The sequence below is a fragment of the Polyodon spathula genome, chromosome 8 (genome assembly GCF_017654505.1).
Source record: "Polyodon spathula isolate WHYD16114869_AA chromosome 8, ASM1765450v1, whole genome shotgun sequence".
Lineage (NCBI taxonomy): Eukaryota > Metazoa > Chordata > Actinopteri > Acipenseriformes > Polyodontidae > Polyodon > Polyodon spathula.
Window position 1 is genome coordinate 4,709,473 of NC_054541.1, and position 27,564 is coordinate 4,737,036.

Sequence of the window (27,564 nt, forward strand, 5' to 3'; positions counted from 1 at the left end):
AGGGATAACTAGGCTCTGTTGGAAAGGAAATTTGTAAGATGAGGCCAGACATTCACTAGGTCAATAGCCATGGCCTGGAACAGTGGTATTAAGTTGGAAACTATTCATAAAATGACCTACAGCATGTTGAAAACAACAAATGCTTTTGCTACAATAAACCAAATTTACTTTTTATTTAAAAATAAAATAAAATAAGACTGGTAGTGGGACCCAAAATGTTATACTGCACTGTATCTGTTTTAATTATACTGCACGGAACAGAACTGGCAGGCTTCCAAACCATTCTGATAAACAATACCATTTATATAGAGTTTATATGCAAGGCCAGTGGTGCCATTGGGCTCCATTCCATGCATTCTGACAGATAGTAAAAACAAACCCTGCAATTAATAACATTTAATGAGTTCAATATACTACTGAGAACTGGCCTGACTCACTTCTGTTTAGCCGGCACTCTGGAATATTCAGTACAGGCGAAGGAAATGTTTTGTAAGCCTAACTATGCAAAATTTGAATATGATACCCAACACTGCACTTTAACCCTATTGTTTAACTATTGCATCAAGCTTAACTCAATTAAACTCAATACAAGGATAAACTGCGTCATTCACATTAATGCTGGTGACAATATCAGTAAAGGGGCATATAAATGTAAATGTTAATGTTACACAGAAGCGTACACGCCTGCTTTGGTCACCCCCCCCCCCCCCCCCCCCCCCCCCCCCCCCCCCCCCCCCCCCCCCCCCCCCGAAAATACAAAAAAGCACTAAAATGAAAAAAACCTGAACTTAGAACTATAGGAACCAATTCAGTTTTAAGGATCCTCAGTCTCGGATAAAGGGAACCCTTATGCCCCGATTGCGTCCATCTGTCTGTCTGTCACACTCTGAAAGGTGAATACAATAACACCAACCATCTCATACACTCCTAGCATCCTGCAGAGGTTTAGAATTGCACTGGGCTACAATGCAATTAACTCTCAATTGTATACAAAATATGTGTAACCTTTCCGGTAATATGCGATTATTATGTGATTATGAGACTTTCTGTATGGAAGTGTGCTGGCTGCCTCACAAAATGCTACGTCTCACAATGTATCAATTACAGAACGCAAGACCGAACACAAATCTCTTTTAGCTAACAATATGGACCAGATTTCAAAGCATTTACTGCACTCTTTATTTAGCTCCTATTTGTTAAAGGCAGCCAATGGTAGACTTACAACATCAGCAAAATATAACTTCAGAAAATGATATTGCGATACTTTGTAGTTTATTTTTGTTTTAACTCAAGTGAATCAACGACGGCTGGTAAACGCTTTGAAGATACGCCAGATTTTTTTATTTTTGTCTGGCTCATGGAATCACTCAAGACTGAAATTAGCCCCAAAAAACCCCCACAAAAATAATGACAGTCTGTAACTAGAGGAAGAGACAGAGACACAGAGCTAGACTGCTGCACTAAGTAGCCACACAACACAATGTACACATCACCACTTGGATGAGTGCCCACAAACACTTCACTTACGTTTCTTATTGGTCAATTACATGATACCACCAACCCTCAGCAACCAGAGCAAACCACAGAAATGTTGCCGACACAATGTAATCACAGCTAGAACTGTGGATTCATTCATAGAACAGAGTGTGTGCTTCCAGTGCATTGGAACTGCATCATTGTATGTGCAATAGCTGTTCCAAACCCAGTGTGTCGCAATTACTGTTATTTTTCGGTAAACTACTACAGGAAAGGACTTGAAAAGTGCTCTGGAAATCCATGCAGTTTATTGAAAAAATTAGTCGTAACTAATAAACACGCAATAGTGCTGAATTTAAAAATACTAAAATAAAAGATAAACGAAATTGTCATTGAATTTTAGTTCCTTTTATAAAAAAACCTTTGCTACAGCCTACCTTTCTTGAATAATAATGCAGTGCCTGTTATATAAAGACCCCCCCACTAGTGTACAATGAGACTTAAAAAACACAATGTTGCTCACCGTCATCCAGATACAACTGGTCCAAGTTCTCCTCTTTGACGGTGACCCTCGAAGACCCAGACCTATCCTTTGGATTGTCAGAAGACCTCTGTTCTTCTAGTTGGCTGGGAGAAGACCTGTTTTTTGGCATCTTCTGAACATACTGCTGCTGCTGAATCACCGTTGGGTAGTGACTGGGGCTCATCCTCTGAGCCTGGCTGGCCGGCGGAGCTGGAGAGCAAGCGGGAGATGTCTGGTAGTTTTCACAATACATGATGTGTTGGTGCTCCTGTAGGACCCCTCCCCTCAGCTGGTGATTGGTCGGGGAGAACTGGATGATGGAGGAGGTGGGGTGGTGATTGGGCGAGGTTGACTGCTGCTGGTGGATTATGGTGGACTGTGCTGGAGAACTGGCATGGACCAGCACTGAGCGCTGGCCATCTGCCATGGGAGGGACTGGGGAAGCCATCAGGCTGCCCTGCTGGTATAGCAGTGGGCTGGTGTTCAGGCTTTTACTCCGGGGATAGATGACTGCTGAAGTCTGCTGCTGGTATCTGGAATCTGGGGGAGACAGCCCGGAGCGGAGCTGCTGACATGAAGCCATGCTGGCTATCAGGCAGCTGTCTGGAGTCATCATTCCCTGGGGGTGGTAATAGGGCTGCGGCAGTGTTCCCAGACTGCTGGACATTTTAGCTGTCATCAGGTTGGGTTCGTACTCGTCAATAGGTTCTGTTTTAATGGCTGGAACTGAAACATACATATGAGAGATAATTATTTTTTGCTCCTAGGTAGTATTTTATTAAGCTGAGCTGGTTTAAAGACTAGAATCAACCAATGTGGAAATGGTTGTGTAGAAAATCTTTTTTTTAGGACTTTTTGGTCTCTGCTGATTATAGCTGACATCACTATCATTTTTGTTTTCTCCAGCAGAAAGAGAAAAGAAGCCAAACTGGTATTTAAAGGGTTAAGATATGGCCACTGTTACAAACCACTCCATGGTTATAATGTTAGATGTTTACATACAAAGTGTCTGCCACATCTTGCAGGTGTGTCCAGTGTTTTGGCCAGCTCCCACATTGCAAGCAACCCTGTGGTAAATCCGTACCTGGCAATGGCATGAAGGTGAAGTGCTGAGGCTGGCTTCGTTTTCTCTTCCCATTGATCACATAGAAGTTCACTTTGACTGCATGGTGCACTGACAGGTCACGATATGGAGGAACTTCCACAAACAGCATGTTCTGGAAATATGAAATGAGTCAATTCCGCTTTATTAATCTAATCACTCCAACAAAGCTATACCTAATATCATATACAGTTGAAAAACTGATTTTTGTACCTGTCATTATGTGTTATGTTTGATTCTCCAGGTCCTGAAAAGACTAATCAATGCTTATATTCTGAACTGAGGGGGGAAGCATATTAGCGTTGCACAAGCATCAGTGCACAATGTTTCACCTTTCGCCCTTAGTGCAATACTAATATACCTTCCCATCAAACTGCCAAACACTTAGCTTTAACAGGAACTCTGTCAGCTTGTGGCAGTGCGATTGCCCTGCACAGTGGTAAATTAGTGTTGGTGTGTTTATATGTGGGAATGGGTTTATTTTGTGTCGTTGTGGGACTTGATTAGTTTGATTGTATTATTGTTTACAGACGGGCGCTCGATTGAGACTTGCTGCCTGCTATGCTTGGTTGAGGGAAGGGCAGCAAGTGATTGGCTGTGCTGGTCCTCAATCAGCAAGTGGGCGGGTCTCGACCGAGTGTCCGTCAGTTTAAAAATATCCGCGGGAGATAGCTCGGGGCTGCTGCAAGGCCTTCCGTTTTCACAGCACTGTTTGAGTTATAGTTTGAGGTATTGTGTTTTATTTTGCACTTTTTGTACAGTTTGCTGTATTTGTCCTCTGTGCGTTACCATCGCTGGTAACGTCACATGACCGCCTTTATTTTACTTTCTGTTTTGTTAATAAATCCTGCGCGCCTGTGTCAGCGTTTCAACGCCACCTCTGTCTTTCTGTATGCTTGAACAGCGGCTACCCACACGCGTGACACGAGTAAGACCCTGTCACACAGCTAAATAAATTAAATCCAACTTTAATCTACCAAGCTATGGATACTGAGAGGGAAACTGTCCGAATATTACTAACAGAAATCAAGTGATGAAGCAGAGGTTGGAAAGTGTCGTCTCTAAAGCTTTGTGATGAATATACAGGACACTGCATTATTAAGCCAACCCACAGTATCTTTCATCAACCTACAGAATAAGCGTCCTTCCTACAACGGATCCTGTAACGGAGTCTAGTGGGTGAGCAAGCTGCGTGAATGAATAAGGGTTCTACTGCACAGCACGCTTTACAATTCGAATAGCTCAGTGTAGTTGTGTGTATATGTGTGGGAATAGGCTTCTGTTATGTACACTTACAGCCTGACTCTTATCTTTGTCCACACTGGCCTCTGATTCCCAAATCTGCTGCCCATCTGGGAAACAAACCAAAAAAAACAGTTAGGATGACATATACAGTACAAGACAAAGCTTCAATGCAATGTCCGTGTGGTGTTACAACAAGCAGTTCTGAAGTTATTACCACAGCTATTTAGTGTCCAGAAACCTTTATGACCTTTAAGAGCATGTACTGAGGAATGTCCATCACAAATGGAGAAGATATAGCTGATAATATAAAGATGTCAGATAACATCTGATGACATAATGATCACATTAACCCACTGCCTGGGTAAATATGATTATGAATCAGTAAATACCCCATTTACAGAGTATATTATTATGATTTACTATTATAACATCAAACACTTTTAAAATCATAATTAAATAATTGCTGCTTAAAAAATAAGTGATACAAGTTTTAGATTTTCATATTATACTGTATATATTTTTTTGGTGTGCAACATTTTTTGTTAAATTATTGGTTAGTCATTAGTAACAGTTTAAAGGGGAAATATGAAACCTATGGCTGTATAGCAAGTAACCTGCAAGTTCCTATATACTGTTGCCGCAATATTTAGCAAATAAAACGATTAAAAAAGCACCAGGAAAAGGGCTTTTTGTCCTTTTAGTCCTCTGGACCCCCACTTCATTTATGAAGCCTACGTTTGGCTGAAATTTTAGATTGGTCAAGTCCTCCTTTGCCACACTGGAAACATTTGATGAAGCCCTGATGTACTTTACATGTAATAAATGGAACCTTTTGTTTTGTTTACCGGCAATCAAGATGTTGGGTTGAGAAGTGTTTAAAAATGTGTAGGCACTAGCTTCACAGCTTCTTGTTTTATATATATATACACATACATACATACATACACACACACACTCTTTGAACAGTAGCTGCACATTGAGATTGCTGTGGTGTTACTGGTAGTTTCGAGCTGACAGTTGCAAGTTGCTTGCATTTTCTAACATGTGAGAATACGTGGGTGCATGTTTCCAGTTTCTCTGGTAAAATCTGTGTACTGTTGATGACAGTACCCAAATGTGCTTATATCCTGTGCAGAATCTGCCTACTTACAATCCTACAATCCCCACAGCGGTCAATGAGTTTATTCACTTTCTTATCTTTTACCTACAGTAGATTATTCCTTGTAAAACTTTAGTGATGTGTGTCGCTTTGGTTTTGGAAGCCGAGAGCCCTTTTTCAAAGACTGCCTTATCTGCTGTGTGGCATAGAGTGGCTAAAATTGACATACCAGAGGGAAATAAGTGTTCTTATTACAGAATTCAGGACACTAAATCATACTGATATCCATTAAACTGTACTACAATGTTACTGGGCTCCCTAACAACAAAATATAATAAATACCGAACTTGATTTAATTAACAAAAAAAAAAAAAAACCCAAAAAACATTATTTAAACAAATTGTGAAACCTCACAGATACTAGAGACATATCAATACATCCATTCCATTGTGGGGTAGTTAAAGGCCATGGCAGAGACAAGTCTGTACTGCCAGATACAGTAGGCAGCTTTTTAACAGTCAAAAGGCTTCACAGGATGAAAAAACAGCGCTATAGAATTAATTTAATGTGAGCTGACATTACTGGGCTTGATCAATTTTCTATAATTAAAATGTCAGACAAATACTTAGCCAAAAAAAATAAATACAAAATTCTAGACTAGGGTTCAGCCCTGTGTGCGAGGAGTCCCGCAATGACTAGGAGCCGTGGGGCCAGTGTCCATGCCCATGCCCAGCAAGCAAACACACCAGCACTGAGAGAAGAAAGCTGGGCCCTGACCAAGTATAACGAAGAGGGGGCACCAAGGGATGCCCTTTTCCACTGACCAGTGTCAGGGTGTGTGGAGAGACTAAAGGGAATGTCTGTTTAAAAATTATAAAGGAGACAGTTATGACTGACACGCTTTTCCTCCTGTTTTTCTGTGAAATTATAGGAAACAGACAAACCCAGTGATGTCGGCAAACCAAATATAAATGTACTATAAACTATCATTTTATTTAATACATATTTAAAAACACAAAGAAGTTACTATGATACTCTGTCTGTCTTTGATGTTGTAATTAAAAACCTACACATTAATTGTATATCAAACTAAGCAGACTAAATCCCTTTGCAGCACCCACAATGTGAGATTGCCAATGGTAGTGGAAACATTTTCACATTTTCAGATATAACAGAATTAATTTTTTTCAACATTATACGCTGGTGGTCGTAATATTACATTATGAGAATATTGACTGTACACACATACTAGAATCATTAGCTGCTTTCAGTATAAACCCACTCCACATAAATATTTGATATAGACCATCTGTTTGCCGGGTTTAAGCTATGTCACTGTATTTGTCAAACTCAAGCAATTGTAAATATTTACGAAGAAAACAGAAGATTTAGAAGCAGACACTCAGGCAGCATGACGACAAGGCTAGGTGTCCGTCTGGCTCAGGGTCAATACTGCAGGAGTCTGCTGGGTGGTAATGCTGTAGATGTTGTCAAGAGGCAGCAGAGTTGACTGATAGTGTGAATGTCTACTGAGCCAAGCTATGTGTGTCTGCGAAGCTTCACCACATCTGGGAAACAGTTCTGATGTATGATGCATATTTTGAAGAGGCAGATGCAAAAGAAACTACTCAAGACAATATTTTACTGCTCCTTGTTTATACTGCTGCATCAGCTGTAGTTTATAAAGGTTACGGCACTTTTAATTCAACGTGTTTCTGGCTGGTTTTACTATAGTCTTTAATTCCTCTCTGAAAATCAGTCTTCCTTCAAAACAGGACCCTTCAAGGTTTATAGAAAGGAGAGGCTCATTGAACATTTGGTTGGTCCAGAAAATACAGTCTACCGGAGCGCACACACTTTGTATTAAAAGTATTTGTTCTTTGTTGAAACCTGCACGCTGTCAGATTTCATCACCTGGTGCAACAATTACTTAGCGTCACAAAGTAAACACGTCACTCCAAAAGATGAGCGCTGCTTACAGTGTTTTGTGTGTTCTTTAAAAATAAACACTGCAAAAGAAACTGTGTCTTGAACTATGATATCTACAGAAAACAGGGGAAAGTGAAATGAGAGGCAGAGCATGTATTCATACCATAAACAATAAAAAAAAAACTATAAATCAAATGTATCCATCATTCGAGAGCTATTGAGAGGACTAGAGGTATCTATGTAGTGTCTTAGTAATCTGTCAGAAAGTGACTTCAACAGAAGGCATAGAGCTGGACATAAGAACATAAGTCAAGTCAAGATACCTATCCTGTGAAGTTTACCATCAGAAGTCAAAGTGAGACCTTGTCATTTATTTAAACTATAGAACATTTGAAACCATTTTTTTGTCCTGTTTTTAAAAAGTGGGAGTTATCAAGTAATTGCACTGAGTGGCTTGATATTCAGAGTGGATCTGAAAATTGAACAGCGTTAATAGACCAGATTAAATCCCAAAAACATTTAACTACAAACATTTTGCACAATATTTCATGGCATTACTCATGAGATGTAAAGGTTCCAGTCACCACCATAGATTACATGGGAACCCCCCTGTCATGAAGAGAATGAACGGCATATGGATGCAATGAGTCATGCAGGTGAAAGGGAAATTTCACAACCATTGCCAACTTTTTTTTTTTAGGTTTTATGATCAATTTGCTCCCCTTTTGTAGCAACAGGTGATCGTTTAATTGTTTTATTCCAAAATGACTGAAAACCTCTTAAAGTAATTAGCCATTAAAGCCTGTTGACTGAATCCAGGCTGTGCTCCATTTTTGCCCCCGTACAGAGAGCAGAGCCAATGAACTTCAGCCAAAGGAAGCTTCCTGAAAACTGTGTGTCATCCAGGGAAACCATCCAAAACAATGGTTATCCTTCTTTTATTATGAACTGTTGCAGAGTTTTTATAAGTTAACTATATAATGGACAACTAAATTAAGATTGCTTTTAAAGATTTTAAGCTAGGTCCAAACTGGGGCAATTTTTGTTGGCCAACATTGTAGATGGACCAAATTGTATCATGTGAATGTCTTGGGCTTTAGTTTGTTGGCCAAACATGATGGCAAAGTTGGCATACTATTTTCATTCTACAGCAGATATATACTTTCTTTTTTTCTTTCTTTTTTTTTTTTTTTTACAATTTAACAAATATTATTCATATTTGTTGTTTTGCAAAACATCCTACAGTACTAGTGCTGTTTTTTTTTTTTTTTTTTTTTAATGAGTTGGGCTATATATTGGTTTTGTGTGGATGCATTAACTTGATAGCTTTTTGCAGTAGTGTTGCCACTTTTTCACTATGACTCAGATTTATTTCCTGGGTTCCACGTAACAGGACTCAACCAGACTCTGTTGAACAAAGGAAACTACTGTTATGTGTGGCTGGGCGAGGTGGAGCACAGGGAACGAATGGGGAGAGAAACAGACTTGCATCACACTTCAATTCAAATAATCTCAACGGGGACAGATCTAAATATCACCATCATTTAAATCTGAATAGGAAATTTGATCGGAATAGGACCCTCTCTCAACGTTAGATGTAATTTAATTGCAATTAGTATTTCGATCCATCGCTATTTACACTAGCTCTATAAACTATATAGCGGATACACCTCGACCACTCAAGGAGTACTGCAGCTACATCACTGGCCATACCCATGAGTGAAATACTATGTACATGGTATAAAAAATCATGCATGTTTAAACCTACATTAAACAGCTCAATTTAGAGAATTACAGTGGCTCTCAAAAGTATTCACCCCCCTTGGACTTTTCCACATTTTATTGTGTTACAACATGGAATCAAAATTGATTTAATTAGGAGTTTTTGCCACTGATTAACACAAAAAATGTCCATAATCTCAAAGTGAAAAGTAAAATCTACAAATTGTTCTAAACTAATTACAAATATAAAACAGAAAATAATTGATTGCATAATTATTCACCCCCTTTGCTATGACACACCTAAATAAGCTCTGGTGCAACCAATTGTCTTTAGAAGTCACATAATTAGTTGAATGGAGTCCACCTGCATGCAATTAAGGTGTTTTGCATGATTTCAGGTTAAATACACCTGTCTCTGGGAGGTCCCACAGTTGGTTAGTACATTTCCTAACAAAAACTACATCATGAAGACGAAGGAACATTAAAACTTACATCAAATCTTGGCTAGAGTTTGCCAGAAGGCATGTGGGAGACTCTGAGACCAAGGGGTAAGAAGATTCTATGGTCTGATGGGACCAAAATAGAGCTTTTTGGCCTCAACGCTAAGCACTATGCTTGGCGCAAGCCTAACACCGCACATCATCCTGAGAACACCATCCTTATCGTGAAGCATGGTGGTGGCAGCATCATGCTATGGAGATGCTTCTCTGCGTCAGGGCCTGGAAAGCTTGTGAAGATAGAGGGCAAAATGGATGCAGCAAAGTACAGAGAAATCCTGGAGGAAAACCTGCTGAAGTCTGCAAGAGACCTGGGACTAGGGAGAAGATTCATCTTCCAGCAGGACAATGACCCCAAACATACAGCCAAAGCCACACAGGAGTGGCTTAAAAAACACAAAGGTCAATGTCCTGGAGTGGCCCAGTCAAACCCTGGACCTCAATCCAATTGAGAATATGTGGAAATGGTATGAAATTGCTGTTCACCATGGTCCCCATCCAACTTGATGGAGCTTGAGCAATTTTGCAAAGAAAAATGGGCAAAAATTGTAGTGTCCAGATGTGCAAAGCTGGTAAAGACGTATCCAAATAGACTCATGGCTGTAATTGCTGCCAAAGGTGCCTCTACCAAATATTGACTCAAGGGGGTGAATACTTATGCAATCAATTATTTTCTGTTTTATATTTGTAATTAATTTAGAACAATTTGTAGATTTTACTTTTCACTTTGAGATTATGGACTTTTTTTGTGTTAATCAGTGGCAAAAACTCCTAATTAAATCAATTTTGATTCCATGTTGTAACACAATAACATGTGGAAAAGTCCAAGGGGGATGAATACTTTTGAGAGCCACTGTACTTTCCTTAGGGTAAGCTCTGTAGCTGCTTCGCAATGCGGCATCACAGTGTGACTCATCCAGTCAATCTGTCGCTGAATTTAAATGAATGCAAGCGTCTATAATGAAATGTGGTAAAAGATCTCAACATAACTCTTTATTATCCCAAAGTCCAATTAAAACAAATGTCACACCTACTTACAGTAGTATAATCTGTGCAGTACAACGAGAAGTATGTTTGTTTTTTTTAAATTACTATTTATTTTAAAATTATTATTATTTCTTTTTTTATTTAATTTTTAAATTTTTTATTTTTACCTGACTTAATTTTCACTTTGAATGGTTTCTCGTCTTCAGATGAGAAGTGGAAACTGAAGGTGATGAAACTTTCTTTCTCGTGAAGAACAAACCTTTGTGTTCTTCAAAGCCACTGTGTTTTATACACATATTCAACTGATAACATTAAATAGTATAATCAAAAAAACTTTGTTATGATGTCTTATACTAACGTATACAGTGTAAGTATATTCAATGCAACCTCAATTATCTGAAATCTCAACACACTGAGTCCTGCCAGATGAATTGTGAAAACAAACAGTATCAGCTTTGGAGGAGTTTCTTATAAACTGACTTCAATAATAATAATAATCTGTTTCGCGTCCTGACCTATAATTGATCAATTTGTTCACAGAGTTGCAAGCAGGTTTTATAGTTGGAATGTAAACCAACTTGACGGTCTTTGTTTCTGGTAAAGAGCACACAGATATGTGGTGTAATACATTTAAAAAAAGACACTAAGGAATTGTATTTTAATGTGAACATTAATTGCTGGGCATGTTCACTGTAAGGAAGAGATATGCAAACTCCATGCACTTGAAAAATGCTATAAAATAGAAGGGGTCATATTAAACTGATAACTTCAGATGAAATTCAAACAGAATTGTAAATGGACATTCCTTTAGCATATGAAAAACAGCATTAATTCAGTGATAAGCTGGCATTAAGGGGAGGATACAGTGTGATAAATGGGCTGTGAGGTTAGTTAAATGCTAAGGCTGCATACCAAGCATTCACTTTACTTGCAGTTATTTTATCACTAAATTTTTTTTAATAAGATATGATTCCTGGTTGACTGTTAAATTCTTACCATCATACCTAACTGTACTAATTATTTGGTAAACAAGACCCTTGTTTAAATGCTTCTTCTATGTACTTAATGAGAACAGACCTGATTGGCATTCCAGTTTGTTTACATCGCCTTAATTTTAGTTTCAGCTGCCGATGAACAAACCCTCTTTGATGTCTTGTCACTCTGCGAACTAAACACACATGCTCATGCTATCACTTTCAGCGGCTGGAGGTCACGAGGGGAATCTGTAAGTTCCGCTCTAGATCAGAGAGCATACATATATGCATCAAAAATGGATACAGGACTTTAAGAGAAGCTTGTATGGATATGAAATATCACATTTGTCTTAGCTAATGTATTCTTCTTTCATTAGGTAAACATCTCTGTGGCATGGTGAGTTCTGCCAGCCTGCAATCTTAACTTGGGGCGGACAGAGTCTCAATTACAATAAATTGGATCTCGATCTACTGTTGCCTCATTTCAGATAAAGTCAGTTCCAGTGTCAGGCATTTCATTCTGTCTCTTGCTATTGAAGACACTGCAGCCACAGCAAGAAGGATGAGGGCTTTAAACTCAGTAAATTACAGATCTGATTTGTAGAAGGCACACTAAATCATTTCTCCTATTGTGCATGTGCACCTGTGTGTACAGTAGATTTTCTGCTTTCTGATTTGCTGGCGATAGCGTAATGTCACGGTGTCTATCTCACATCTCAACTTCATGCAAACCAAATGCTTCCCTGATTAGTATAAAGGCCAGGATGCAAATGCCAGCCAGCCCTTTCTCTGCTCAGATAATAATTTGAGATACAGGGAACACGGGGCTGCTATTTTATTGTATGATTTTTCATGACGTAATTAAAGCTGCAGTGCCCAAAAAGCATGTCCAACGGTCCCTATTTGAACTGTGTTGTCATGATAAGGCATATGCTGCATTATAAGAAGCATTTTCTGAGTATTTCATAGTTTCTTTTTAATCTTTAATTACTTTATTTTCATATCTTCGGTTCCTTAAACTCATATTAATAAGAGAAAATGGAAAATCCAGCTCAAGCTATTTAGCTATACTTCTTTATCATGCTGGAAACATTCAAACAGTCAAACAAACACATGTTGAAATGTATTTACAGGAAGAAATTATAGACATTCTACCAAAAATGAATACTGTGATTATCATGGATGTTTACTCTTAAGTGCAAGTTACTGTTTCTAACTTATATATCCCTTTGAAAGCTTTAAAGAAAAACATCAGGTATCAAGGCATTTTAAGTAAAAGTTTTATTATATTTTTTCATTTCATCATTTTAAAGGGTTGATTTTTAAAATGCTTGGTAGCCCATTGATATAAATAAATGACTCTTGGTTCAAAAGGAATGCTCTAAATTCTTTCAAATATTTTCTTAGGCTATTTTTGAAAAAACTTTACTTGGGATAGCCACTGGTAGACCACAGCATTACTAGCACAAGACATTGGAATCCAAAGCAGATCCTACCCTGCGGTTCTGACATGGCTGTACCTTGTCTGGTACTGGTATGGTATCACAGCACTGCAATGGATTAACAGTGTCTATTGTATCATTCTAGATGCCAATATGCCACTACATACAACAACTGCCATTGTAATGGTGGTTACTTTTACTTTTTCCTGTCCTGAAGTAAAAGCACAGCATGCTGGCTCCTTGCCTCAAGACCGAAAGACCGTGGCGGATATGATAACTGTTTGCAGCATCATGTCTATCTGCCTGCCTGCCTTCCTTTCTGTCAGCTGAAACTCTCCTGCACTCGCTGAGAGCACACAGACCAATCACATGACACAAATGTTGACAGCATGCACTGAAAGAGCACCCAGGCAGGATGTACAAGCAGATCATTAAAGTCGTGGTTTCTTCTACATTTTAAAAGCAGCATCATATCAAGAGACTGGGGCAGATCTTCTATATAGGGATGTGAAAAAGGGAAGACTGTGTTATTGATTCGGCTAACTATAAACAGCCATTTTCTCATTAATGTTCACTATTATTGCATTGCTGCATTTTAGCAACTTTGTGAGTGGCCCATTAAAAGATCTTAGCACATAAATGCAAGAAATATGTCAGTAGCATATCTCCCCTCGCCACGGCTGTGAATTCCAAATCAGAGCAGTATGATGAGAGATGTGATAACAGTATCAACAGTATGCAGAATAAGAAATGGCAATACACAGTTTGACAACAACTGGATAAGTAGTATTTATAGGACATTAGGTAAGCAAATGAGATGTTAGCATGGTTAAGTACAATCCAATTACTGAATACAATATATACAATATGCAACGACTTCTTGTGTTCTCAAGATGCACGCAAAAAGGTAATATACAGACAAACGGATGCACAGACAAAGTGACACCTCCATATATCCTCACAATCTGGTACTCCCAATGACTTATGCTAAATAAAGTTGATACCAAGTTGCAATACAATGTAATAAGTGCTATTTCAGATACATGCAAATACAAAGTGTGACGTACAGTACAGACCCATACATCCCAGAATCTAGCACTCAATAACTTCGAAGAAGATCTACAGCACACACTTTTGTTTAAATGGATTTTCCCTGGCATGTCTGATTATTATGCAAATGGTATCCCACACATAAGAACATAAGAAATTCTAGAACTTTCTTGTTCGGCCCACCTATTCTCACTCGCTTAATGCAAGCTTGGTCCGTTAAGACTCAGGAGAGGTGAAACAAAAAAAAAACCTAACCAATATAAAATGTAAAAATAATTGTCTGTCACCAGTCTGTTTCAGACAGCACCTATAACCCTATGACTGAGAACTGATGTTTCACAAGGAACTTTGTGAAAAAGTGGTGGCAACAGGCCATGCTTCATTCAAGAGAACAGATTTCACCCCCCATCCCTGAAGGCACTAATCAATGGGGAATGGTTTCCCTATTAACAGTGTTATGGCAGGTGTAACCTTTCTGCCTTGGTCTGATATCACTTGATAGATCTCTCATACTACAATAGCCTGTCTTACACTATTACATGCAACATCTGAGCTTGTGAGCAGCAAGCCTTACCATGTGTCTTCTCTGTGAACACCACCTTGGAGTCAGAAGTGAAGTTCTGTCCGGTCAGGATCATCTGCTGGCCTCCCAGCACGGAGCAGCCTTCCACATCCTGCTTCTCCACCATTGGCAGTTCGTGGGCTGATCTCTGAGCTGTGGATCAGAGAGGAGACAGCTGACACCTCTAGCACCTTCACCAATGTGGAAGCTATCTCTCTAACCAAGTTTTTAAAACCCACATTCTTACCTGTAGCTCTAGCAGCGCTATTGCTGCTCACATTTTCCCAAGATCGTTTGGCTTTTTAAATGTTATTATTTGGGATATATATATATATATATATATATATATATAAATATATATATATATCTATATATATATATATGTGATATACAATACACTATAGGTTAAGGATCCATGCTAATCGTGAAATTACACATCATGTGTTGTAGTTCATGGCAATTTTTTAGCTTTAAAAAAAAATACGTGACCTGCAGCGGGGGTACCAGGATTCAGCACTTTATCTATAATATTTTCATATCCTGAATTAACATAAAAAAGGGTAAAAAAGCTTATTTTAACAGTATATTTTTGACTGGTTTCACAGACCCTGATTAGCACTAATCTTAGACTACCTAATGTTATTTTAGGTAAGGTGATCAAAGGTTATGGACTGTGAAAACTTATAAGAATGTACCAGTACATTTACACTGTAAATTTGCAGTTTAACACATTTGTACTGTGCATTTACTTAGCCACTTAACCACTTGCCCTTTTCTCCAAATTACAGTCAACTTTTTTAACAGGCTAAAACTGGACCTGAATAACTGCCTCTGTTTATTTGGAATAAATAAAGCAAACATGCATCCATAATTAGTTCCATAAACAAACAAGCTGTGAGTCATTAACAGCTTTCTTCTCGATTCTGCTGGGTGCTTCTGCAGCATCTTTCTATTTACATCCCACTCGCATGGGCGGGTGTGTCTGTGTGTGCGTGACCACTATGACTTGTTTGGTGGTTCGCACGACCTTATATTATCTCGACATTTCTCACATATTGTGAAGTCTTCCTGTCACAGAGAGCTTCACGTAATAAGGGACTGCAAAGGACAAGGGGAGAACACAGCCTTTTCTGTGTTATACCAGGGGCTAGAATGGACGCAGTTGGCATGTTGTTTCGGGAAAATACCAGGGACTCAGTATGCAGAACTGAGAACCCTTAAAAATGAATAACTGCTGATGAGGGACCACCCTTTCTTTTAAGGACTGAGGGGGGATTTCAGTCACCAAGCACATCCATTTCTAGCCTCTCTGAAAGGCTGTAGTGGGTGATTAGTGGTGTTTAAACGTAGACGCATCAGTTTACTAATATTAAATGTTTGGCCATTCATTAACTTAAACTGTACAGCCGACACTAAATGGTATTCACTTGTTTTATAGTGAATTCCCTATTGCTTAATAGAAATGTATTTTAACATTGTACGGCCCTGTTTACAAAAGGACAGTTTTAAGAAATATTTATTTATTTATTTATTTTTATTTTAAATCCCTTGTTGATTCATTAAATCAAGTTAGCAGTTAGCAAAACTGTTTCAGAGAGGGCAGGAAATGTATTCTCTTTTCTTCAAAGCACTATTTAGCCTAAGAGAATGTTGTCATGGGGGAATAAGACATTCTAAATTGCGGCAGGGGAAAACTTATCTACCCAAATCTTTTGTATTTAGGACGGCAATTCTAGATCTCAAAAGCTAATTTATGCAATGTGTTGGTTAAATATTTGATGAAGCCAATCACTGTGCAGTGTACATGTGTCTATGAGCAGAGACTTTGAGGAAAGTATGGTGCATATAACCTAATGACTGGTGACAGCTTAATGTGCTAGAACTGTGTTTATTGTCTATCTCTAGAGGAGAAAACCTGGCAGGTACCATTGTGGCCTTTTTGCCAAGCCACTGGGAACAAAATTGTAGCTCTCCAAATCAATGACAAGGATTATACCAATAATTCAATTCATGCTTTGGACTGGACTGTACAATATGTTCATGTTATTAGGTCTATATATTTCATATGAAATGTAGGTGGGTGACTTTTCTCAGTTTTGTTTTTTAACCCTTGACACACTTGAAAATGACATTGATCGCCGAAGGAGATTTCTTTCAGTACAGGACTCATTTATAACCAACACATGTAATCTGTCACCCAAAGAAAGCACCCTTGAAAAAAAAAAGTAGTAGTTTATACAGATTTTATACAAAGCCTTACAAATAGCAAAAAATGCCAGGGGAAACTACTGCCACTTTTATCAGACACTAATTATTTGTGTTTTTTCATCCAGTAAACTGGACAATACATGAATTTGTGCAAAGTGTTTTATTTCTTTTCATGCTCTTACTGAATATTTAAAACACTTTTTGATTTTTTTTTAATGACCTAATAAGTATTAGGGGTTTGATCACTTTTTCATCAGGTTTGCTGTTTTGAAGAATGCATTTTTAAAAAACATAATAAACATTTGTTTTCATCCAAAGTGATAAGTGCACCATATGCATCTAAATGTAGGATCTTACTGTGATCTTACTGTTTCTTTACATATAGTACCGTATAACAGTTATTATGGGAAAACAGCATACAGCAGTAGTTCTTAGCAATGACTTAAATTTCAGACAAAAAAAAAAAAAAAAAAAACCCTGGTAGTTACCATATTCCTATTTAAAAAAAAAAATTTGTGGACATTTGCACAAAGGAACAGTTATAAAAAACATATTGTATTGCTTGTATTGCATTTGTCTTTGTATTCATCCTTTATTGTTTTCTGGGGCACCCCCTTGTAAACAAGGCCTCGCAAGAGGTATGGTAGCCAAATTATCATTTAGAGCTATCTGAAATTAATTTATAAATATCTCTAAATATTTTAAGATATCTCTAAATCATTTTAAGATATCTAAAATACATTTAGAGATATCTCCAAATGATTTCCAGATAGCTTTAAATGGCACTTTAAATGATATATCTAAAATGTATTTTCAGATATCTTTAAATCATTTTCAGATATCTCTAAATAACTTCCTGTTCATTTAGAGAGATATAGTATATCTAAATAATTTTAAGATATATCAAAATAACTTCCTGTTCATTTAGAGACATCTCTGAATCATTTAGAGATATCCCTAAATAACTTCCTGTTCATTTAGAAATATCTAAATCATTTCAAGATATCTTGAAATAACATCCCATATCTCTAAATGGACAGGAAGTTCATTCAAAACATAGAACATTTTCACAGGAAGCCATTTAGAGATATCTTGATAGTTCAAAATACAGCAGACCCGTTAATCCGTGTTTCAATAATTCTAGTTTTGATAATCCATGCGGTTTAATACAGAAGATCATCAAAATGCATTAGTACAGAAATCATCTGATCCATATAGAAGAGGGTATTCGCACGCTTTATTAGTGCGGTGGAAGCGGGAAGTCATCATTTAATTGAATTCAATTGAGCACACTATAGCGCAAGATAAGGGGCAGTACTGTATTGTAGTTTCTGAAACCAGTGACAAGAGAGCAGAAAGCAGATTTAAGACTCTCTTAGCCTGGCAGTCTGAATATGAAGAGCAGTTACAAAAATTAAAGAATTTTAAACCAGCTCTCTCTGCCTCTGAAAAAGTTGATTATGTGTAGTATATATTTTGACCATTGTTGAGACATTGTAATTTATTTGTATTATTGCATTTTTGAGTTTTCAATTAATAACATAAGGATTTAAAACAGCTAACCAATGTTTTCACTAATTTGGGCTCAAATCACAGTTTGTACGGATTAACAGGGGTCAAATCTTAAAATGCAATCTGAGATATCTCTAAATGATCATTTGGATACAATACCTCTCACTTACTGACTTCATTTCTCATTGTCGCTCATTGTTTTTCTTAAGTGTATGCTGTATCCTTATGAAAGAAAAATCAAACTCTGGAGGCTATTGCTGTTTGCTGTGAGGGCAAATTACTTCCGAAATGCTGAGGTCAGACAACTGAAAGTAACTGCCTTCTTAAGTGCTGTGTGTGGTAAGCACTACACAATGATGCAGTATAAATAAGAAATGGGTATATAGTGAAAAAATTTCATCAGATAACACTGGACCTTATAACACAATTACTGTACCATGCAGTGCACACGTGCTGATCATAACTCACTTTTACTGAGATGTAGCATGCAGAAAAGAAAATTGAATTTTGTATAGTTAAAACCTACACTGTTTTGACTATGTCAACAACCCATGATATGCAGTATGTGCTTACAGGTCTCTTTAAATACTATATACATCAATAATCCACACACTAGCTGTTCATCATCTCCTTCAGTCTGACACAAGCTGGATGATGTAAACACCTTGTGCAAATACCGGATGCAGCAACACAAATGTTGCAGAAGCACATGGCTGCAAGGAAATCAGTTTTGTATAATGATTCAATCTGTATATCAAATGTGTGGGAACAATGCAAGGAACAAGATCTTATCAAACCCCCAGAAACACAATGGCCAACACTTCTTCACTATAACTGTAAAGCTGAAGCTGGGCATGGCCTTATTCCAAGGAAAGTTTTAAAAACAGCCTATGCACATACAGCAATCTACCCATTAAAAAAAAAAAAACGATGTGTTTGTTTTATAACGGTTTTTTATGTTATTTCTTTTCATATTTGCATCATGTTTTATATGCTACATTTCGTTTTATTTTGTATTTGCAAAAAACATGGGGCTGTGGACATATGCAATGTCAGCTCACTCCCACAGTTAAGTTGTTTGGGGTTGAGATGTTTATATAAAAAGCGAGTACTGCACAAAGTCACAGCTTCAGTGTGTTTGCGCTCATTGCGTAAACACCAGTAGTGTAGCCCTTTTCAAGTCCATTAGGAGCCTTGAATGGGATACCTTTCAATTAAGAGAGCAATGTTGGGGAGCTCAGCTCTGGACAACACTGGCTTACATCATTTTCTCCTGCTTTTAAAAAGCTGATTTACCCGACACTAGGCGATTTAAATAATAACCACTGCATGAGCAGCTATAAACTCTGTTCCTTCTGAAACTGCGATACATATTTAACATTTACTGCTGTTGCAAAAGGGGGCAGGAATTACAGTTGCACACTCTTGTTTGTCCTTCCTAACCCCCCCTTTAGAAATCCTTGAGTCTTTTCAGAAGCAGGGCATTAGTTAGTAATAACGTTCGAAACAAAAACAGCCATAGAGAATGAAGGAAACACACATAATGGGATATTACACATACAAAGTGGAATACTAAGACAATGCAGATGGTGTAACATATCCCTTTTCAAATAGCAGAGTAAAATGCTACTTACAGCACTCAATTGGAGTGGATGCAACCTGCAGTGACACCACCCCACCTCCAGGTTGTGGTATATGAACCCGGAATACCATCCGCACTCTGGTGTTCTTCCTGCCAATGTCAGTCTCCCCTTTCCTGAGCTCAATATCAGCATTCCTTAGCTTCAGGATTCCAGCACAGTCAATACTGCAGGGAACACAATGGAAGTAGTTAAGATGCAATAGACATAGCTACCTTGGTTTTCTATTAGTATTCTAGGGATATCGTACAATAGTTACTCCAGCCACGTCAGGAAAAGGGGAGTAACCATAGGAACAAACTTTATGGCAAATCTAGAATATTGCCACAGCTTTTCCAAAGTCCTACAAGGCTGGGGTCTAGCAATTGGTTGTGAAAATGATGAAAAACAATGAAATCTAGTGATAATACACCTGGATATGATTTCAAATGCACATATCGCACAGGTGTACAAACTTTTTCTACTGTACATGAGACCACTCAGACACAGCATATATCATTTGATTCAGTTTGATTTAGTTAAATATCCCAATCTTAAGGGCACTCAAAGTGCAAATAAATATTACTAAGTCTAATGGGCTTGATCTAATAGACTAGTTCTAATGGGCTAGGTCTAATGGACTAGGTCTAATAGGCTAGCTCAGGCCTTGCTTGGGTGTGGTGGAAGCGATGGTTGATTATAGTCTTTCTTACATGGCTTTCATGTTGTTTTTGGGCTCCAGTGGGATCTCCAGGACCTTTGAGCTCCCAATGACTTTCTCGTAGCTGGTGGTGGTGACAGTTTTGCCGGTGATGCGGTGAACCTGGTAGAAAGCGTGGGGTTTGAGGATTCGCTCGTCTGCCGTGCCGATGAAGATGTGCAGGCCCAGCGGCTCCTTCCCCCTGTAGCCATGGAGCTGACATAACAGAAGGCATGCAGTTACGAAATATGCAAACAGTAATGTTTCCTAACTGGCTTAGGCAAATGAATGCAGTCCCATGTACCGTAATAGAGAGAAAGCAGCTGATCATGCCTGCATACAGTACCTTCATTTTGATCAGATAAAGGAGGTGGATTTTATATCGGGTGGATAGCAATGGGAATCTTTTGATTGTTATATAATTATCAAGTGATTTTATTAAACTTTTTTTTTTTTAACATTTACTGCTGGTTTTTCATTTCTGAAACACATGGCTGTGGTTTTTAATGGCAATTCTGCATTGCACTTAGTATAGAGGGGCTGGACAGGAAATTAGAAACACATATGTTGGCCACAGTTTTGTGTACAGTTTAAGTTTACAAGAAGATGCCAACATCTGAAAATGAATCCATACACAGCCTGTGGGAATCTTCATTGCTCAGATGTCGCAATGAACAAAGGAAGACCTATTCAATACAATTAGACCACAGACACACATAAAGGTAGTGATAAAACTTTACGGCATCTAATTCCAAAGCAGGTGGACTGTTTAAAACATTAGCATCCCTCTTAAACCTTGAAACACTATTGACTCCTACGAGCCTTCTGGTAGGAGGAGATAGTCTGGGGTCCCATTGTGAAGCACGTTATCGATACACCCCCAACTAAACGCTCCAGGAAAATCTAAAACCAAGCATCTTTACAGAAACCTCATTCCTCAATCACAGTTTCACCCCAAAACCTTCATCCAAACTTTAAATTGACAGTTGGTTTTCAGTCCCCCAGCTGGAGGATTTGAATATTTTTCCCTGTACGCTAGATAGCTATTCAAACGTGTAGATGACAGGGGACCGGTCCGTGACCATCACAATGGTTGCTCGAGATTGAAACCTGGAATCCTCTTAAAAGTCCTGCTAATGAAGGAAAGAACTGTACACAGGCCAACTTTGTGAAATGCCTTCAGCAGCAATTTGAAATGCATAACTCTGGGCTCTTCTGCTTTTATTAGCACTGAACAAGTTCTAACCAAGGCTTTGAAGTCCATTCTCTTACCCCTTGTTAGGGGTTATTATTAACATGACTACCATTCCCCTTTTTACTGTGCTGAGAGTCTTTCAATTCACTTTTTTTATGGTCTGCCAATATTTAAAATTGAATACTGTAGATAAGCTGCTGAATGTTGGTATCTCACTGGAGTGAATTTGAACTTGTTTTTGAAATACTAGATACAAAAAAGGACTCCAGTGCTGCTAGAGCTAATAATAGGTTTGTGTATTTATTAATTCAATATAAAAAATGATAAGTGTGAACATATGATGTATGATAATATCTTAGAACTGAGAAACATAAATTTTCTGGTGGCACAGTAGTTTAGAGCACTAGCCGTTCATCTAGAAAAATTAAGATCTGGGTTCAAATCTGCCTTGTGCACAAGGACAGATAGACAATTCTACACAGTAACTGGCAGGTTGGAGAGGCCCAGGACTGAGTTATCTAGGGTGGTGCTTTTGAAATGTCTGCAGTGTTAGGAAGAAGCTTACAGTACTTGGGCCTTGCTGGCACGGTGTCTGGCTATATCTATTAGTGAGGTTCACAGTAGGGTTGCCTCCTGTCGCTGTTTTCCCTGGATCCTGGATCATCCCGGTTTTGGGAGGTGTGCCAGGATTCCAATATGCCTTCCTGGGACACTGAAAGATCCTGTTTTTAAAGCATATACCAGTTTTTAATCTTATGCTTTCACATCCATATAGCTCACTACAGCAACCCCACAATAACAGCACTGAAGCAGGTTACATAAATCAAGATGCAAAATTACTACAACCGACGCACAGTATGAATCGGTTGTCAACACTTTAGTACTAATGTTATCAATGTTGCTATTGAATGAATCTAGGATTCATATAAGAGTTTCAACTTTCAACAACCCCTCTTCTGCTCAGACATCCCGGGGGGTTGTTTTTTACCTCAAGAGGTGTCAACCCTAGTTCACATGTTTCTGAAAACAAAAATAAAAAATACTGGATCTCAACAAAAGTTTTAAATTCATTTAAAGCACCCGGCGGGTGCTTTTTGCTTTCACTCTGGTGACTAGGTGTGGTAAGAGCAAGAAGAAAAAATGCAAAGCATATGGAAAAAAGCCAGGCTTATTTTTAACTGTCCACAAAATGAATAATGCACAACACATGTACTGTGAGCCAGAGAGGAAACAGCACAGTGGTGGGTTTGTTAAAAAAAAATGAAGTGACATTAGTAAACATCACGTGACCAGCAATCCACTTAATAGGAGGATATATATATATATATATATATTATTATATATATATATATATATATATATATATATATATATATATATATATATATATATATATATATACACATATAAAATAGCTGTCAGTATTACTTACATCAGCTTTTCAACCCCAAAACACTACTTTCCCCATATCAGACAGGCTTCAAGTCAAAGCAAACTCTACTAGATTCAGGCTAGAATAGTCCAGATGTACCAAGGTCTTAAACTTGTCAGTGTTTTCATTACAGAAAATGGTTTAAACATTCAAAACATTTATGGAGATATGAGTTAAGTGCAATTTTATTTTTTCTATTTTATAAATAGCTTAGTAAAAGGTGATCATGAGTGGACCAATCCACCAATATCTATTTGACAAACATAAACCGGTGAGCTCAGAAGTTCAACACATTTTGGACACTGTGTAGAGATAGAGACTGTGCTGTGTTTATGAATGAGGACTGCCACCTTCACCCTTGTGTGTTGTGGTAGAAGACTATTAAAACAGGCTGGGCTCGAAGCACTGCAGGCAGCTTGCTTGTGCATACTGTGCTCGCTGAGGATCCTAGATCATCTGGACTACAGGTGTCACGACAGAAATAGTGGTTTCTGCCTGCTGGCTTGAAGAAGAAACCAGGAAAACAAAAACAAGACTGGTTCATTGGCCTTCACATGGAGGTAAGGCTCTAGAGTGTAGGGCTTTTCCAAATCACTCTGCACAGGCATACAACTGTATAGCAAGACACCAATAGACAGGCTCCTCCTGTCTACATGTATCTGGAGAATTGTTTATCCGGTCAGTTACTGAGAATATCAGATTCTGGGGGTATATGGAGATGTCTGTCCGTAAATCCATCCATCTGTATGTTATACTTACATTGTTGAGTATATGTAGAGAGCCGCTTATTCAGTTGTCATGAATCCTGGTAATTAGTCAGCTTAAGTGATGGAGACTGATGGAGACAGATCTGATTCTGGGGTTGTTGTTACTGGTGTACTTGTTGTTATATACATTTCAGTAAAAGATACTGCTTCAAAATAAGAGGCCACAATACTATGTACCTGCAGTGCTATTTTTTCTCTTTCTTTTTTCACTGGTAGCAATCAAGCCTTCAGCGCAATACAAAACTCAAAGCAGCATGCAGCGTGCCAGCATTCTAACAAACCAGCTATTCTTCTCTCTTCACACAGCTCAAACACGGGCTGTTTGCAGAACGCTCTGCTCACCCCCGGCCAGCAGCCCCAGCGAAAGGAAGCATGCACAAACCGCAAGGTCTGAAGCAAAGGATATGAGCACAATGCGCGTGTGTGTATCAGTTTGAATGCAGACAGCAAACAAATAGCATGCACAAATATAGGGCAAAAGGAAAGAGAACAATATATTGCCAAGTGTTTGAAGAACCTTTAGGAGTGTTATAGTAAAAGCGACAAATATGGTAATAGGGTAACAAGCATACCTATGTATAACGGTTCTTGACACTGTGAAACCATTGGTATGTCAAAAATGTGTCCATACGATATGCAGTTTACAATATGTGTGGTCCTAATCACGTGCATGTATTCAACCCAATATGAACTGCTGCTGCAGCCTTCTCCCTGCATTGTTAAACTCACAAGCCCTTAATCCTCCTCAGTTGTTAACAGGTGTGCCCTCTTCAGATCTAAGCTCAGAGGCTGTAACTAAAAGCTTGTTGATCCCTAACATGGTGTGCAACACATACAGACCCCCAGGAAGACAACGTATGTTAAAATTAAACGGCGGAACTCTGAGAATTCACTTCCTGAGATCAAGCTCAGCCTCTGCTTTGCATCATAATCTGCTTACTATCACATGTTTTTAAGTGTTGTGTGACTACAGTACCTCTAATCAAGTTGAGAGTGTATTTAATCGCACTCTTTGCTTTGCTCTGTTATATATAGTGCCAGAGAAAGTGCACTCTCAACTCTCAAAACATATTATAAGTCATTCATTCTAAATTAAAAAAGCAGACCAAACCATAATATTAACATTTATATAGACCTCTTTGAGGTTTAAAGGTTTTGAATGCTTTGTCATTGACATTCTAAGTGCGAGATCTACCCTCTCAGTGGCATTATAAGTGTAGCTGCTGCTAACTGTAGCTTCCACATTGGGGGGGGGGGGGGGGGGGGGGGGGGGGGGGGGGGGGGGGGGGGGGGGGGTGTAACTGTACTTGCGTTCTGGAAGGAAAGCATTATTAATATGGGGTGGGGTAGAAAATCTTTGTAGGGTGGCGGCAACAGAGAGAATAACTCATGATAACTATCCCATTAAAGGAATAAACAATTGAATATTTTACACATGCTCTATATTTGCTGCACAGAAAAAAGTCTAAAACATGTGCAAAATCGTAAAGAACTACAGCAAGTTCCCCACAATTTATTTAAACTAAATGATGGATGATAATTACTCATCGAGGCAGGGGCACGACAATGGCAATGGTTCTGTACTGACAGGTGAGGGGGCTATAGTTATAATTGGCAGATTGTTGAATAACACATTGGTATAATGTTCACAGCAGCACAATTGTAATGTAGCACTTCTATGAAATGTATGTGATTGTGAATAAAGTGAATCAGAAGTCAAGTAGACAAATGTTGAGTCTGTTTCTTCATTAGTGTGCTGATTAACATTTGGGGGTGTTGGTGATAGGAAGGGCTGGCACCTCCCTGTGATAACTAGGTGTAAACTGCACAAATGAATATGATCAGGAGCGGGTTAGAGATGTGAAAGATGTGAAAGATGGGGAGGGGTAGAAATGACAGGTGATTTCAACAGAATAAAAAAAAAACGAAAAAAGGAAAGAAAGCAAAGCAAGTGAAAAAAGAGTTTTAAGAGAAAAAGAAAAAAGAAAGGTTAGAATGGTTTTTTTTTTCTTCCTCAAAGCAGTTTGATTCGATTCATTCTGCAATTCATTCTCATGCAGGACCATAAAAAGATCAAAATAAATGGCAAGGCCTATCAATAACTAAATAAGTAGACACATGTTTCGGCTCCTGCTTACATCAGTGTGACATCACGGAAAGAACCCCATTGTAAAAGGGATGATGCATAGCAATTTTTACATTGGCTCATTGAAGACATGGGGAAAAAGAACTGTGTCGAGAACACAAGATACTTTCATAACTGTATAAAATGAGATCCCAAGATAATGTGTACAATGACTGAAATGTGAAGATTCTGAGATGATAATCTTGTTCTCGCAAAAACAAATCTGAATTGAATTTCCCTTAATTAGCCCTTTAGTTTGCATCCCGAAGAGCAAGACGCTCCACCATTGCCATGCTGTACAAGCTGCTGCAAGGCTTAGCTTAAATGATAGAAGAAAACTAATTCTAACAAACCAAATCCGTTCCTTGCTAATGTCACAATAAGAAAATAAGCCAGGTGCATCACACAGGGCGAGGCAATCCACACACAGGCGGAGGGCGGGTGTGAACCCGGGATCTCTCGCACTGAAGCATAGCGCTGATACTGCTGTACAAAAGAGCCAGCTCCTTTGCAAGGAGCATATATCAGGCATCTGCCTCTGTATGTGATTACGTCACCTACCAGCCCTACTGCTGCCTTCCCCCATGCACGCTACACTATCATCACTGTGGTATCAGTACGCCTAAGAACGGAACCACTGCACTACAATCTTTAATCAAAATTGTCAGAAGCTTTCAGAATGGAAAACAAAACATCCTGTAAAGTTGCTGACTGGCTGCTTGTATGTACAGTATGCCACACTTCCATTTTAAATACATCTGGAGAATCTCTTGTCTGATTGTGATGAAACCTGAAAAGGACTGCCTTGAGTATCACAATCTGAAAGTACTGTATTGCACATAGAGGCTCCCTGTTTGTCTGTCTGTCAGATGTAGAGTACATCGAGTTCATAAAGGCCAGTTACAAAAACTATGAAAGGGTCATTGAAGCTAATTACTCTTAACGGTAATGCCCTAATCTGGAAATGCCTAATATTACCTTAGATAAGACAGTCCAAGAATAGTGCTAATCAGGGTCTGTGAAACCAGCCGTTCATTTTTAAGAGTGTTTAGTGTAGCTTCCAACTAGTGTACTGAGATATAAAATTGTAAAAAATTGTAAAATTGCTTTATATAATATATTATATGAAGCTTTATATAACACGGTATATTAACTGTATTTAGAGTTTTCCACTTTACTGTGCAGTCTATATATTTTAAATATATTTTTTATAAGGTTACATTGATTAGACAACAGTGGAAGCCAACATACATGATATGTAAGAACTAAACTGGATCCTACTTGTGAACAGAAATCTAAAAACTCCATGCAAAACAAACTAAATTTAACACTTTTACCACAAAAGGGCAAAGAAACTTGAACTAAACTGGTAGCTAAAGCCCAGCATTACACAAAGAT

General features: G+C 38.4%; 1 protein-coding gene across 2 annotated transcripts in view; it reads right to left on the bottom strand.

The window, feature by feature from the left end:
- The window catches only part of LOC121319225 (nuclear factor of activated T-cells, cytoplasmic 2-like), a 56,918-nt gene that overhangs the window by 15,181 nt on the left and 14,173 nt on the right, over positions 1–27,564 (bottom strand). For both annotated transcript variants that reach the window (XM_041256432.1, XM_041256431.1), the window contains exons 4-9: positions 20,661–20,863; positions 19,963–20,135; positions 14,621–14,761; positions 4,398–4,453; positions 3,084–3,216; positions 2,000–2,725 (exon numbers count right to left, since the gene is read on the bottom strand). In XM_041256432.1, coding sequence (XP_041112366.1) covers positions 2,000–2,725; positions 3,084–3,216; positions 4,398–4,453; positions 14,621–14,761; positions 19,963–20,135; positions 20,661–20,863 — 1,432 coding nt within the window. The remainder of the gene's footprint in view (positions 1–1,999; positions 2,726–3,083; positions 3,217–4,397; positions 4,454–14,620; positions 14,762–19,962; positions 20,136–20,660; positions 20,864–27,564) is intronic.